Source organism: Pteronotus mesoamericanus, unplaced genomic scaffold, assembly GCF_021234165.1.
Source record: "Pteronotus mesoamericanus isolate MK-2021 breed Mesoamerican mustached bat unplaced genomic scaffold, CSHL_Meso_final contig_24, whole genome shotgun sequence".
In the NCBI taxonomy this organism is placed as follows: Eukaryota; Metazoa; Chordata; class Mammalia; order Chiroptera; family Mormoopidae; genus Pteronotus; species Pteronotus mesoamericanus.
The window spans coordinates 15122151-15138162 of NW_026555100.1; the positions used below are offsets into that span (position 1 = coordinate 15122151).

The window sequence follows — 16012 nt, forward strand, 5'->3', positions numbered from 1 at the left end:
TACATCCAGTATTAATTATGTCCTCTCTTCCTATTTGCCTATGACTTCTTCTGCCTATGATTTCCCCTGCTCTTACCCTCATTCCTCAAAAATCTCCACCCATGAAAGTCCTTATTTTTAAGGGCCTGCTCACAAGCTCCCGTCCCCAGGATACCTCCAGCATGGCTACAGGCCCTTCTCTCTCACATATTCCTGTCTTTCCACATCGCAATCCCTGTGCCCTCCTCCCTAGGGTAGACTGGTGGGCCCTAGGACAGAGCCCAGCTTTTCTGGTACATCCATTCCTTCTGTTCCTCCAACTCTGGAACTCATACAAGACAGAATGGTGTGGGCTTCATCTACCTGGCCGGCCCCACTCCTTTCTTCACTGCCTTTTCAGCACCAACAGGGTCCTGTTGCTTTATTTACAGAAAATGGGCCAAATAATGAGAAAGTTATAAAATTTTAATAATCCAAAGCTTTGCCCTAGAGACTCTAAAGTGGCCTCTGGATCACATCTAGACTGAAGACATGTTTTGTTTGACACACTAAGTGGTTTTTTTATTTTTATTTTTAGTTGGATTGAACTGCCAACTTAATTCACACAAAAATATGGATTTCTGTCAATTCTCTGCAAAAATGGAAAAATTTGGCAATACTAGATGACATTCCTGCCCGCCGATGTTCAGCAGGACCTGAGGAGCCACAAAAGAAGGAGTCACGAGTCACATGCTCCCTAGTTCCCCTAAACATCATATTGTCTCCCAGACCTGCTCCCTTCGCTTCCTCTGTGTCACTCAGGGGCTGCTGATGCATGTGGCTGTGCTCTAGGTGCCTTTCTCCAAGACATCCCAGGGGAGGTGGCTTTTGAATAGGACCATGAAATACGGAAACGGCTGCCGTGCAGTTTAACTTCCCAGAAGAAAAATGTCAATGAATTTTATACCTGTTTTCTGATACCCACCATGTCCCCTACCTGTCAGCAGGAAAGCACAATGTTTCTGCCATCTATATTTTAGAATCAAGACAGCTCGAGTTGCCATTCAGTTTTTGTCATTTATCTGATGAATGAATTTGGAAACCTGGACAAGTTACCTAACATCTCAGCTTGTCCTTCTGCAAAACGGAAATGACACCAGAATCTACCTCATAGTAAGGTAGATTCTGTTATGAGAAATAAATAAAAGGTCACATATGAAGCTGTCGGTATCTAGTTTTACTGTTAGCTTTATTAATACTATTTTAGACCAGGGGTCAGGCAAACATTTTCTGTGAAGGGCTGATATGACAGGTTCTGTGTCTTCTGCAGTCTCTGTTGCTCCTGTAATACGAAGGTAGCCAGAGACAATTTGTGAGCAACTGGGCGTGGCTATGTGCCAATAAAACTTTATTTACAAAACAGGCAGCAGGCCAGATTTGGCCTAAAGGCCTTGCTGACCTCTCTTTTCTAGTATCTCCGCAGCCAATATAAATCAGCTCTGAAGATGCTATCTAGAAGTCTTGACATCTAGAACAACATGTGCATCCAGTGCACATCAGAGGGCATCTATAACCTGTTTGCTGGATTCACCAAGATGAGGCTCAACCCAGAAATCATGCTGCAGGGAGATTGCTCCCACCTCCACATTTTTTCAAAGGACCTCTTCCCAATCTTCACTGGAACGTCTTTAGACCTGAGTTCAAACATTACATCTTGTAAAATGTCTCCACAGCCTTTCGCAACAAGGTCAGACACCCTGTCATAGGTCCCTGTATTTTCTCTCCATTACACTGACCACATCACAAGTCACCCATTTATTTGTGATAGCTTGATCAATCATGTGCATACTCCCCACCCAAAGGTGAGCTCCACAAAGACAGGATCTGCCTACTTCCCCACTCTCTCTCTCCAGGGCCAGCCCCCACCCAAAGGTGAGCTCCACAAAGACAGGATCTGCCTACTTCCCCACTCTCTCTCTCCAGGGCCAGCCCTGGCCTGCATGCAGAAAGCATTCTGGAGGCACTATGCTTCCGAATCTTCCACAAAGTGTGCAAGAGGCACTGTGTGCCTGCTGTGGGGGTCATGGAACTTAAAGAGCCCTTGTAAACATTTCATTACACAAATGTACAGTATTATTACTCAGTAATCTGTTTATCAGTTAACCACCATTTTGACTGCAAGTTCCTAGAGAACAGGATAGACACTTTCAAGAACCAGATGCTGAATAAATAAATAAATAACTAAAGGAAGGCTGGGTTCTAGTCCTACTTATCACTCACCAGCTCTAAGCATGTGCTCAAGATTTAGTCTCTGCATCTATTAAATAAAGGGGATGGAACCATTCTCCTCCATCTCTCTGATCTTGTAAATCCCATGAGACTATTAAAATGCCCACAGCAAATTAGACAATAGCATTTTTTCCTGAGACAACCATGGCAAGTCTCCTTGATCATCTTTATCAACGATCTCTGGCCAGTCATGCCTAAAACCAAATGTGCCTGTGCAGATGGCAGAGCCAGAGGGACCAACTGCATCTATGAATACGCCAACATTCAAGCCAGGAGTTCTCTGAGAATGTTGTCAGAAACCTTCCTTGCATTGGACCACTTTGGTGCGTGACAGTGGGCTTCATTCTACAATGCAAATTTCCAACCAGAATAAAGCCAGCCAAAGTCAGGTAGTCAGAGAAGAAAAACAACTAAACTGGGCCTGTCACTGAGGAAAGCCTGAGGACAAGGCAACAATGACTGAGAAGACTTTTATTCTCTGCTACAAGATCTGGCTCCTTTCCTTTTTTTCAAGGGTACTCTGAGCTGAGCTCAAACTAGATGATGGCAAGCAGAGCTCGGACCCAAGGGAAACAGCATTCTGTCAAAATAATTTCCATCTCTGATATTCCTTTGGGAGCTTGGGGCAGGTCTAGTGACAAGTAACTGGATGGTAACTTTGCCTATTATCTCTGTAGCATGCAAGGCTTGCCTTATAAGAGTCAAAGAAAAGAACCCATACATACATATCTGTATGCACACACACATACACTATTATAGTTATGTATATATACTTATTTTAAAAACATATTCCTCCCTTAAGAAGAATATGCAGAATTAGCAAGTTTAAATTATCTGTACTTAGTTCTTTGTCTCCAGTTATACTGTGTCCTTTTGTGCTGGTAAAACAATATGCGCTTTAATTAGCAAATATCTGTAAATAATTTACTTGCTTTTCAAATACAACAGAACAATGGAGTCAATTTTCACATACATTTACCCAGCATGCATCCTGGGTCTTAAGCGAGACTCTTCAATTGTTCAGTAACTATATCAAGCTGTCTGAGGGGCTTGCTGTCCTCCTTGGTAGAGTGAAGGGTGGGGGTAGGAGACTGGAAACCCAAGTTCCAGTAGCAACATCCCATCTTGCAAGACTCCAGAAGACAAGCTAAAACAAACTCTTATGATCTCTAGCCCTGGAGTCTTCTGCAAGGAACATGGCAGCATGCCAGGAGCAAAGGGCATTGGAGTAATGGCTGCAGGATGCAGGCACCCTGAGGTTCCTGGGCTCCCTCACCCTGGGCAGTGTGAGCCCAGAAACATAAGGTGTAATGTAGGAGGCCTATGAATCACAGAACCTCATCTAGGCTTTGCAGGGTTAAAACTGGGCGCTGCGCATACAGTGCAAAGAAAGATGTTAAATCAAATGAGAATGACTGCTCCAGGACTGGAGGCACTATTATTTTGAATAAGATTGAAAAGGCCAGAAAAAGCAATTCAAAAACATTTCAATTATGTATTTCCCAGAACTACATCTTTGAGCAACTAATGCAAATGTTACCACCACAATAAAACTTCTTTCCACATAAAAGCATATAAAACAGGTTGAACAGCATATACTTTATATATCATATGCATATTTTTGACTATTAATAAAAAATTCAAAATCTATGTATGCTTTACTCTCCTAAGCAATACAATAATTATGATTAAGGGACAGGCAGCACAAAAAGAGCCAATTTATCTTACTCCTGCTCAGGAATACTATTGTGTAACTAAGCAACTAAAGACAAAATATGGTCTAATTAATTCACTCCTATGCTTATTTAAAAGACACAATTAGAACATTTTTATTTTCCAGCCTGCACAGTAGTTCAACATGCTTGAGGGTGTAGAAAGCAAAGCCTATTATTCTCAAAGACAAGAGTTTAATGTTTAGTGCCACTGATCAGGCTTGGAACTCAACACTGGGGACGAGGGGGTGTGTTTCCCAGATGGGCTGTACTTGGAGTCATGAGAGAGGAAAGGTAGGGGAAACATGTTTATTGGGCCACTGATTGACTAGTGACACATGGCCTCTGACCCATTTTTCTCCCCATGGCACGAGGGTAGAGATGAGACTATGAAATTGATGGTCACGTGGGCAAGTACATCACTGCAGTTCTGTTTATACAGACACAAAGATTCTACAGAAAATTCATATAATTAAACCACCCATCCTCATCTGCGTGGTAAATGTCAAATATCCATCTTTAACACTGCTAACAGTGTATCTGATTTTAAAAGCAGAATTAATTTGTTCACGTATGTGGTGGAAATTGATGCCATTAACATGATTCTGAAGAACCAATTCAATAATAATCATCATCTTCATGTTTGAAATGTGTTGTCAATACAGACAATCACAGTCCAGGGTGTGAACCATGCTCTCTGAAGGCTAAGACCCAGGTTCTAATCTCTAGCAAGATAGAGAACAACACAGTATGGCTGCAAAAAGCCATCCTTGTGCAAGGTAATTATTACACAGGAACAGATTTTTCAAGAAATGCAGGATCCATGACCACATTCATGAGAGGCAAATGAATCCTTAAACCAACAATCGATAAATTTGTTTTAAATTTCCTTAAAAGCCAAGCCAATGGGTAATCACTAGCTGCAATATTGTTCTGAGTAGAAGATGGCAAATATCCAACTACACTGGCTATAAAAAAATATGACAAGCAAATGCACTTGATTCGAGCAATTATATTCTGGATATTGGTTAAAACTAGACTTTGATAAATGACTTGAGTCATGTATCACTACATGCCACTTTGAACAATGGTATGCTTTAGTAATAATTAATACTGAAGTATTTACACGTATGGACTCATGTACTTCGTAAAAATAACATTTCCTTAGTATGTGCCTGACATTCTAAATGTCAAGAGACGTTTTAATTGCTTACAATTTCAACTTGCTATCCAGCAGTTTAAGACCATCAGTCTGAAGAACATGCTGGCTCAGAGGAACTGCCAACCAACACGCAGGTGAGAAGTGACTCTTCTTTTCTGAAGTCTAGTCTTTTTACAGATTGCCAGCCCAAAGCCCTGAATTTTTTTGGGCTGATGGCTGGGGAATGGAAAAACACCCAAAGAGACAGAGATGGTGGCTCTAGCCTGATCATTCAGTCCCAAATATTCACTAATTTTTCTGATGTGCTCCTGAAAAAACAGCAACAAAAACAAAAACACTTTTTCATTTTTTTCACATCCAATGGTGCAAAATGACCATGGATTTTCGAAGAGAAAGAAAAAGTATACAATGGTGTGCTGCAGCTGGCCCACACGACTGATCATAGGTCCTCTGCCAGACTGAAAATGGACCAAACTTAGAGAAAGCAGGCCGCAGGGAAAAAGCCATTTTAATTATTTTGTTCGTTATTCAATAAATACTTAGTGAGTAGCACTGAATTCTGTGGAGGGACCAAGAAATAAAAAAGACACAACACAACCCTCTACTCCTGAGAATAGCAGTATAGTGGAGAAGGCAAAAGGAAAAAACCACAGACAACCATCATATAAGGCCCAACACAAAGTACATGGGAGGTTAAAATTGACCAAGGGACTGTAAGCTCCCTGAGGGCATGAATCCCTGTCTGTCTTGATCACTGCTGTAGCCCAAGGGCCTGAACAGGCTCACGAACAAAATAGGTGCTCTGTAAATATGCATGGAATTGAATGAGATTTCAAAGATGAAGACGGTACTTCCTAGAATCCTTTCTAGATTCCAGAGCAATGGTGAAAGGCTACAAATAGTGACCTCAATTAACCTCCCACTATAAGAAACACAGACAGAAAGAACCTGACAGCTTTTCTGTGATTTGTCCATGGGGCTAGACTATGAGTTCTCTGAGGACTGGAGACATTCTCCTTTATCTCTGTATCCAGTAGTCCAGGAGTTGAACAAATTCTTTTTCCAAAAACATGCAGATAGTAAGTCATCCTTTGAATGCATACTGCATGTAGTCTCAGCACAATTCACCAATGTGTTATATAGTGTTTTACATTGTTTTTATATTTTAAAAAAATGTGTTGGTCTCATTTCCTTATCAAGATTGATAAACTTCTTGAGAAAAAGTATCACACTATGAACTGTTTTGCATCCATCTCTGCACCTAGCAGAGTGCTGAGCACATGGTTAGCACTCAAGAAGTAGTTTTGATGAACTCAAGATAGATGATACCAACATTGGCTAGACTTAGGATCTTTAGCATATGAAACATAACTTTTTACATAGTCTATTGATTCTCAAATTTTAAGATTCTAGACTCAATGTTGAAATAGAGTTTTGTATTTATAAATGTTTTTGACATAGTAATGATGAAGTATTTCTTAAATTACTGGATCTTGCTTCAAACCTAAGTACGAAAGAGAAAAAGGCACACAGTCATGTTCTTTATTTTGGATCAACCCCATAGGTCAGCAAACTTTCACTATGGGGTCACTATTTTTGGTCAGTAAGAGGCCAAATGGTAAATATTTTCCACTGCGTGGGCCATATGGTCCTGTCACAACTATTCGACTCTGCCTCTGTAGTCTGAGTGCAGCTATAAATAATACATAAACAAACGAGTCTGATTATGTTCCAATAAAACTTTATTTACAAAAACAGAGGGTGGACCAGATTTGACCCTCAAACCTCTAATGCTTATCACTGTCCAATAAATTCTCTCCAAATAACTCATTAGTTCTCATCCTGGTTCTAAAAGTCCTGCCTGTCAGAAAATAAAGATACTCCTTCTCTTAGCTTAAGATTATTACTAAAAATAAATAATAGCTATTATAACTGCATCCATAATTTGCTGAGCTTTCCTATATAAGTACTATGCGAGTTGCCAGGCCCTTTTCATTATTATTTCTAATTCTCTCAGCAAAGTAGAGATCATTGAACTCATTTTACAGATGAAGGAACTGAGGCTCAGAAAAGTTAAAGAAAGTGTTCAGGGCTGGTGAAGTCAATGAAGAGGCTCAAAAATTTCTAAAGACTCAGCATATGAATATAGACCAGAGACTGAATGGCCATCCATAGACAGAGCAAGACTAATCCAGCACCTCCTAGATTTCAGAATATGTCTACCTAAACCCAGATGTGATACAACCAGACAATCATTTAAAACATCTTGCTGACCCAGTTGACAATATTTGTCAATACTAAAATGTAAAGAGCTTTTTAATTTGGTGACACAGCTAAACCTCCCATATAGATGAGAGCCAGCCTCATTTGGGGGGGGTCCTGAATTGGCTGTATGTTCTAGCAAACAAATCTAGGTGCCACCCTCTGTTAGAGAAAGTTTTCTTCCTTTCTTTCTTTCTCTCTTTTTTAAAGATTTAAATTTACTTTGAGAGAGAAGGGAGGGAGAAAGAGAGGGAGAGAAACATCAATGTATGGTTGCCTCTCAAGCGCTCTCTACCAGGGACCTGGCCTGCAAACCAGGTATATGCCCTGACTGGGAATCAAACCCGCGACCCTTTTGTTTGCAGGCTGGCACTCAATCCACTGAGCCACACCAGCCAGGGCAAGAAAAGCTTTCCTTAGGAGTGTCCATGGTAGTGATTTCAAACTTCAATGAAAACAATAACATTAATATTACTGATAATGATTCAATCATTAGTGAAGAATCTACTATGTGCCAACCTCCACTGTAAGCACTTTACATGTATTAACTTGTTTAATCTTTAAAATAATCCTAGGAAGTAGATACTATATTCCCATTTTACAAAGGCGAAAACTAAGGCTCATAGAGTTTAAGATTTGCCCAAGATCACACAGCTAGATTAAAACTGTTTAAGATGCAGATTCCTGGACCTCAATTCCAGAAATTCTAACTGAGTTAATTTCAATAGGGGCTCCAGAGTATGCAGTTTTAACTATTTTTAACCCAGGTTAGACTCATAGTCAAACCACTTTTAGAAATCTTGCCTGTGTGCTGGAACCTGTAATGCCCAGATATGCTTGATCTTGACTCCCTGACATCATTAGTTTACTCATCTACACTCATAGTTGTAGATGACCAGCAAATGTTCTTATAGAGTTCAGCCCAAGGCCTGTCAGGCTGAAATCCATGCTTGCTCATCCACCTATTTTAAGAGGGCATATTGCCAATAGATCAAGCACTTGGCAATTTGAAAATGAATGTAATCAGAAGTTACCCAGTAACAGAACCAATCACCCGCCTACATTGCCATTTTCCTCCTCTAAAGAGCTACTGGCTGAATGTGGCAATTGTGAGTAATCACTGAGGACACTTAACTCTTTGAATATGGCCTCACTATTCACTTCCATGATAATTTAAAACAGTGTCATGATTAGGCTCAGGAACATCCATATGGGCGTAAAAGTTATTATGTTTATTGCTAATAAATTAAGAATATCTAGAATTAAGATCACCATAATCATAACTCTTTTCTATTAACTTAAGGACATTATAGTGCACAAAGTATTTTGCAAATACAATGCCTCTTCATAGTCACAACAATCCACAGACAGCCTTATTACTATTCCCATTTTGTTGCTGAAAAAACTGAGGCTCAGAGTGTTTGTCATTATTCAAGGTTGAAGAAATAATAAGTTGCAGAATCAAGATGTAACTCTTTCTGGAGTGAGACCAGTTGCCAGCACTGGAAGTAAATGAAGGCAGCAAAGTATATAAGCATGGAAATCATTGTCATAATTATTAAAACTAATAATAAATTATTAATGGTTACTAATAATGCTATTAAAGTGCAACTGTTATTGTTATATACCACTAGCTCGAATCAGCTGAACTGTATAGAATAAAAGTGGTTCTGCTACCTAAATATCTGGTGACCTTTTGTAAAGCCAATTGACTAGTCATAGTTCTAAAAATGTACAAGGAACTGCCCACATTAGTACGCATTTCTAGAATATAATATGATATACTGAAGCTCTGGTTTCAAGTGTAGATTTCAGTGGGAAAATAAACCAACCCTAAAGCTTAAGAAGGCCTAGGTTCTAACCTGTCAACATTTGACAAACCGTATAACTTCTGCAAGCCACTGTCGCCATCTGTAAAATGGGCATGCAAAGTCCTACCTTCTCCAGCCTTATACAAGTATTACAAAGATCAATAGGAACATGGTCCTCAAAAAAGCCCTTCACAAATCATAGCAAACCACACAAGGATGCTATTTGTAATCTTGCACAATGATAATTGTTCTGCTTTCAGAACTGACGTCTTTACACTTCAAAAAATCATGAAAAGACAGACTGGTTCTCTTAAGCCAAAAAAGCATACTGAGTCCTGGCTGTCCTTTCGAAATGGATGCTGATGTCAGCTCAATCAGGAAATTATTAACCTCCATTTGGTTACTTAAAATAAACTGTACTGGCTGATTAAATGTGCTGAACATTTTCTCCAAGTAACAGAGCACAGCACTGAGGAACCCTTCTCTTTCAGTTATACATTGTAAATAGCAAATGAATCATTCAAAACTATTTAAAATCAATAATAAAAATCATTTCACTGTATATAAACAAGTTAATGGAGTAAGTGAAAACAAAGCAAATTTCTTAATGAGAGGGCCCTGTTGCCCCCTCTAGGTGCCAGCAGTAAGCGCTGGTTTCTGTAGGATCTCCAGAGGAGACTGCTACTGCTGTTCTGCTAATGAATGACTTACTTAGGCCAGGGGGAAAATGACATCACCAGGGTGGAAAACCGATCTGCATTGGGAAACTTTCTACCTGCTTTAGATTTGTCATAATTATTTTGCACAATGCAGCCTGCATTTGCATAATTTTGAGGCGTGTCATTATCTCAATTGAAAATTGTTTTAATATGGCTGAATAATTCACAATGACATCAGCCAAAGTCCTAATGAAATATACAAGTATAATCATACAGCTAATTACCAGCCGTGTTAGCATTAAAAAACAAATCATGCATAATATTAGACGATGTATATGCAGCTGACGATTATAAATAGAGCCATCTCCCTCCCCAAATCCCCTAGAGTTTACTTTTAAATGGCAAGATTAATTTTCTCAGGTATGGCTCATATAGCAGCACGAAATGCACAAATCATTACAATGGTTCGCTTTCAGTTCCCCATAATGAAGATTTTTTTTTAAATCGTGTATTTAAAAATACATCTATTCAATATCAGCAGTTCTAACAGATGCAACCTTCTGCTAATATTGGCTTTTATTCTTAAATCAGAATTCACTGTTTAATTACAAGAACAGAAATTAGAACTGGACCGAGTGGGGTCTTTAAAAAATATTCTAATTTCAATTCAAAAATTAAAAGAGAGAGAGAGAGAGAGAAAGAGACCACAAAATATCCCATAAAACACTGAATAATTTCCTTCTGGGTTTAGTCAGAAGTCTATTAGGCACCAGCTCTTTTCTGGATATTTAATCCTTCCCTTTTCCAGATCACAGGCCATGTTGAAGTAATAAATTTGAAAAGCAAATAAGAAATCAGGAGGGGGAGGAGGAGGAAGACAGCTGCGCAGGAAAGTTGGGTCGGGGGAGGGGGCCGAGCTAGACCTTGGGAGGGGGAAAGAGCTCAACCTGTTGGTAGGTTGCAGGATTTTTCACAGTATTTCCAAACAACACTTTTGTAAAATTGCAGGCAGACGTCGGGAAACATGAACATTTAAAACCCAAAGCTGGCGGTGGACGGCGGAGGAGGAGGGGGGCGGGGGGAGGCGTCCGGAGAGGAGGGCGGGGCTTATTCCCTAAGAGGCTGTACCGAAGGCGAACGTTTTGACGAACTCCTGTAATTAACCGGCAAAGACCACTGATGGGTAATTCGATCCCGGCGAGAGGGAGTGAACTGGTGATGCCAAAAGTACAATCAACTCCATTAGACCAAGGAATTCTGGAAGGACTGGCAGACAGCTCCAACCTCCGGGATGAGTTAAACGGGGAACCATTCATTTAACAAAAAGATCCTTACACCTACCTCGAAAGCTCGAGAGCCTGGCACAGGGCTATCTGCCCTCAAAAGTCTCAGTTTGATTACCCTGCTCTCGCTTGGGCAACACAAAGCCTTGACAGGCGGCGGTGCGCCCTCCCTCTCCGCCGCGCATTGGGCACAGGCTCCCCAAAAATAGTTCCCCCAGTAGGTACCGCGGGCGCTGAGGTCGGTCGGCTGACAAGGGGAGCCGCAGAACTGCGGTCACACAAGAAAATGACAGAGCCGAAGGGAGGTTGCCGCCCGGCACCCGGTGACAGCGGGCTCACCTCGGGCGTCCTCCAGGGAGCGCGGCGAGCGCCCCGCGGCCTCCCAGAAACGTGCCGGAGAGTCTCGGTCCCTCCCCACCCTCCCCGGGAGCGCCGTCTGGGCACCGAGGACCCTGAACCCTCAGGGCCAGTGGGCGAGCACACACCCCTCTACCCTTCCCTTCCCGGTCCCCGTCCCACACATCCCCACAGATCGCGCTGGAAGACGTCCACTTGGCGTGGAGTAATTGAAAACTAGAACATCAAATGGCTTGTCCGAGGGGGAGGGGGTGGGGGCGAGAGATAGTTGTTAATGCTTAACGTGTTTGTGCCGGTTACACGACCGCTTTGAAATCCGCCCGGGCAGATCTGCAAGTTATTTGAATGTATTATTCCAGTACCTGTCATTTATCACTTTATTCAACACGTCTTTGCCAACTCAATAGCTTTTGATCTCACTCTGCCTCCATTTCGTAATTTCCGCCCTCTTAAACATATCAAATACTTACTTAAAAAAAAAAAAAAAAAACGTGAACAATATCGAAACCCACCGAAAGAAATCCACCCAGCCCAGACCGAGCCAGACGCTAAGGTAAATTTTCAAAAGGCAAAAAATATAAAAAGCATGTGATGTTCAAGGGGCAGTAGCAGGAAAGCAAACGAACACACACACACACACACACACACGCACACACACACACATTCTTGAACAAAACCCTTCTCGAACAAGTTATTTGATCTTGACTAAAATCAGCAGTTGGATCCTCTTTGTAAAGCTGACAGCCAAACTCTGACAATGGCAAAATACTCGAGCCCCAGCTAGTGGCGCTACCCCTTTAAAAAAGGAGTCGATCCTGCTCGCCTGCAGAAGTGAATACAGTATTTTCAAGCTTGCCCTGTAATAAGCATTACTAGGGAAAAAAATAATAAAGAAAGAAGAGAGGGAGATATAAGTTTACCACCTCGCCATGGTCGCTATTTCTGCCCTGGGGAGTATCTTCTGGGAGGAAATAAAGTTTAGAGCTGGATAAAAGTTGCCGGCTGGTCCTCTCTTCCCACAACAGCTGGAGCTCCGCTATGCAAATCGGATCCTTTGGCGTACATCTTACAAAGAAAAAGTCGCCAAGGGACAAAATTCTTGGTTTGCCTTCAAGGTGGAATTGAAAAGCCTTGTAGAAAATGTAAGGTCCGTGCAAGCCACACGGTGAGCCGACCCACTGCAGGGGGGAAAAAAAAAGCACCAAATAAATAACGTAGCCATCAGAGCACAAACATCTATTTCCAGACACATTTACACACAGACATCCACACTCTTAATACAGAAGAGCCAACAGATATAAAGCTGGGTGTAAAAATAATAGAGCCCACAAATTTTCTGCCTCCCTTAAAAAAAAAAAAAAAAAAACCTCCGCCCCCCCACCCCCCACCGCCACCTCTCCATACCTCTCCATCTGAGGCGGTAAAATTACATTATGTATGTATGATCAGTGAAGGGATTTTTTAAACAATAAAAATGATTTGGGGGGATGCAGAGGGTAAAAGTTTGGTGAAAAGTTTGTGGGGGGTGTGGGTGGGTGTAGAGGTGTGGGTGAGCTGGGGGGCTGGAGGGTGCCGGGGGGTGCCGGGATCGGAGGAGCGGAGGAGAGCGAAATACCTGGAGTGAGTTGGGCTCCATCTCGACGTTCTGAATTGATTGAACTCAACATTCTCTCCAAACTTGTTGGCTTGAATGGATTGCATCAGGTCCTGGCAGGGAAAAACATTCTCTGTCTTGAGCCGGCGTAATGTCTCAATATAAAACTGAGTTCTTGCCCCCCCTTCGGCACCAAAATGATTGAAAATATGTCCTAATATTTCTCTGACGACTCAATTTTCAGCTCCTGTCAAAACTGTACAGGTTTCCCTCCAAATGTGGGTTGATCAAATTCATAACCGGGAGAAAGGCTCCGTCCGATCTCGGCGGGAAGCGGATGGATCAAGGCAAAAAACATACAGGAAGGTTTGTAAAAATAAAATCCACCCTAAAACTGTGTGAAGATGAGATCTCCCTCTTCCCAATCTCTGTTGTCTATGGGTGTCATCTGATGAGATTTTTGGAGGAGACGAGAGTTGGCGAGCTCCGCTGTGCATCTGACAGGACCTGCTTGTATATGTCTAATATAAAGAACATTTCCTGCAGAGATTCCGGGGCGCTGCTCCTCTTTCTAATGCTCCTTAGCAGATTTGCTGTTATTAGACATGTAGATTTGTTTGATAGTTAAATTACGCTTCCTCACTGCCATGTTTTCCAGAACTAATCTGTTAAATTATCTTTTGATGCCTATTTACATGGAAGGGAAAAGTGGGTTATCGATTATATAAACATATAAATATTAATGCATTTGTTCGCTTCGCAAAAAATACTCAGCAATAAATAAATAAATAAATAAATAAATAAATAAAATAACAGAAATACAAGTGAGCAGTGCACACACATCTCAGAATTTTGCAAACAATATTGAACGGACAGCGACTGCATTTAGGGACTGGAACAATAAACGATGCATGATAAATCAATAAATGCGAGCAGCAAGTCTGCTCGGAATATGAATTCAGGCTCCCAGTTCTGCGTGTGCATTCTTTAATTTTGAAGTATATACACTAGTACGTGTTTACAATGCTGATGGACGCCAAGGGCGCTCTCAAATGATAATGTGTTTATATAACCCAGCGCTACAGGAATAATATACCGACTCCTACCCCACCCCCACTCCCTCCCCCGCCAAAAAAGGGAGGGGAGCTTCCTCAATAATAGTTTGAAACTGAAAAAATCCATTTGCAAACTAGTTAAATACAACCAGAAATTAAGCTGTTGAAAACCGGGGGCATGAACCGTAAGACAATAAAGGCTTTAAATGTGTATATTTATTGTTCTGGAGCCCTGGAGAATTGCGAGGTTTGCATGCACGGCTATTATGCAAACACAGAGAAACTTAAGAGCGACAGAACAAGGAACAGGCAGAGACTGCAAAGCCCTCGCTCGCTCCGACCCAGCTGCCGGTCCTCCGCCAGGCTAGATTGCATTTTCGCAGTGTTGATGTAAAATGGTGTACTAGCTTCCCCCACGCTCCCCCCTACCCCCTTCCGCGCTCTCCTCCCACTCCTTCCAGCACCCGCACCCCCGATGATTTTATTATATTGGCACCAATCTTTCCAAAGTGGGTCTGGCATGCTAAAAAAGTAAACATGTGCTATATGGGGAATAAGGTCTGTATAGTATGACAGTTGAAACTTGATCTGTGATAAAATTACAGGATGTTGAAATTACTAGTAAGCTATTTTTAACGCTTTCGCAACGTTTCACCTCTAGTCACAGCATCTAGTTGAAACAGGATTACTTTAATGAAAATTATATTCACATGGCTGAAGTTAATACACCCGGCAGAGCACAAATGCCTCATATTCAGTGACTTAAGGTGGAAAGACCCTCTGTGTGTATTTTTATGCTTTTTCATAATGTCTGCGTCCGCTGCAGTAAGAATTAGGGCACTTAACATTATCTAAACCACATTTTTGATTCAGAACATGGGGAAGTAATAAAAGGCAAGATCTATCTCTTTTCTATACACACAGAGATAAACGAAAGAAAATGGCAGATCCTCCAATTACAATAAGTAATAAAACCCATGCCAAACAATCGGTATTCTGAAAGATGTCGAAAACTATTTTAATAATTTAAAGTAATATCACAACTCTGCATCATGAAGGAGAACAATATAACAATTCACAGTCTCCCAGCTTTTGCATTAGCCAAATTATGACTTGCACATCACTCTTTAATTATCTTCCTTGAAATTTCATCTGATCTTTCTATTTTATAAACATGGGTTACAAAGAGAAATTACAGCTCTCCTGCTCTCTTTTTTTTAACTTTAGGTTGCATACTGCAGACATTTGATTAGAATAACCCATTTTGTTCATTTTTTAGCATATGAATGGACTTGACTGAAGGGCATTTTACATATTTTTAAAATACACGAGAGATGCCTAAGGCTTCAGTTAGTCTGCCCTGTTAGCATATATATATATATATACATATATATATATATATATATTCAGTTCAAGTAATCCTATATTAAAAAACTTGAGTTGCAGTATTTTGACAAGATCATATATAAGATCGACTCTGAGTCAGTTTCCTGTATGACCAATGCAGCAGCATTTATGCAGGAAACCTCAACAGAATGCCTGAGGGTATCCTCGATTGTATATTAAATTTCTCAGAAAATACACAGCTCTTTACAGCACCTAAGCAACTTCCACTGTTTTTGGTGCTGTAAGTCTTTAAGTGTCTGTAAGGGACTTTATCTAATTAGAAACCTTGTTTCTATGTCTCTTCAAGGTAGGTGCTGAACTAGGCTGCATGCTGCGTAATCTCTCTTCTCGCAAACTCCCGATAAGGTTTTTGTGATGTTAACAATTGCAGGGATGTAGGTCTGAATATTTTTGAATATCTGCAGTCTTGTAATCAGATGCATGTTAAATTTCAAAACTGAATCACGGGGGTGTCTCCCCTCTC

General features: G+C 41.0%; 1 protein-coding gene across 1 annotated transcript in view; it reads right to left on the reverse strand.

The window, feature by feature from the left end:
- Positions 1 to 13243, reverse strand: part of ARID5B (AT-rich interaction domain 5B) — a 178405-nt gene extending 165162 nt beyond the window's left edge. Inside the window, exons 1-2 of the mRNA XM_054572736.1 lie at positions 13109 to 13243; positions 12417 to 12671 (exon numbers count right to left, since the gene is read on the reverse strand). Of these exons, the coding sequence (XP_054428711.1) occupies positions 12417 to 12671; positions 13109 to 13129 (276 nt within the window). The 5' untranslated portion in view covers positions 13130 to 13243. The remainder of the gene's footprint in view (positions 1 to 12416; positions 12672 to 13108) is intronic.
- Between the last annotated feature and the right edge of the window lie 2769 nt (positions 13244 to 16012).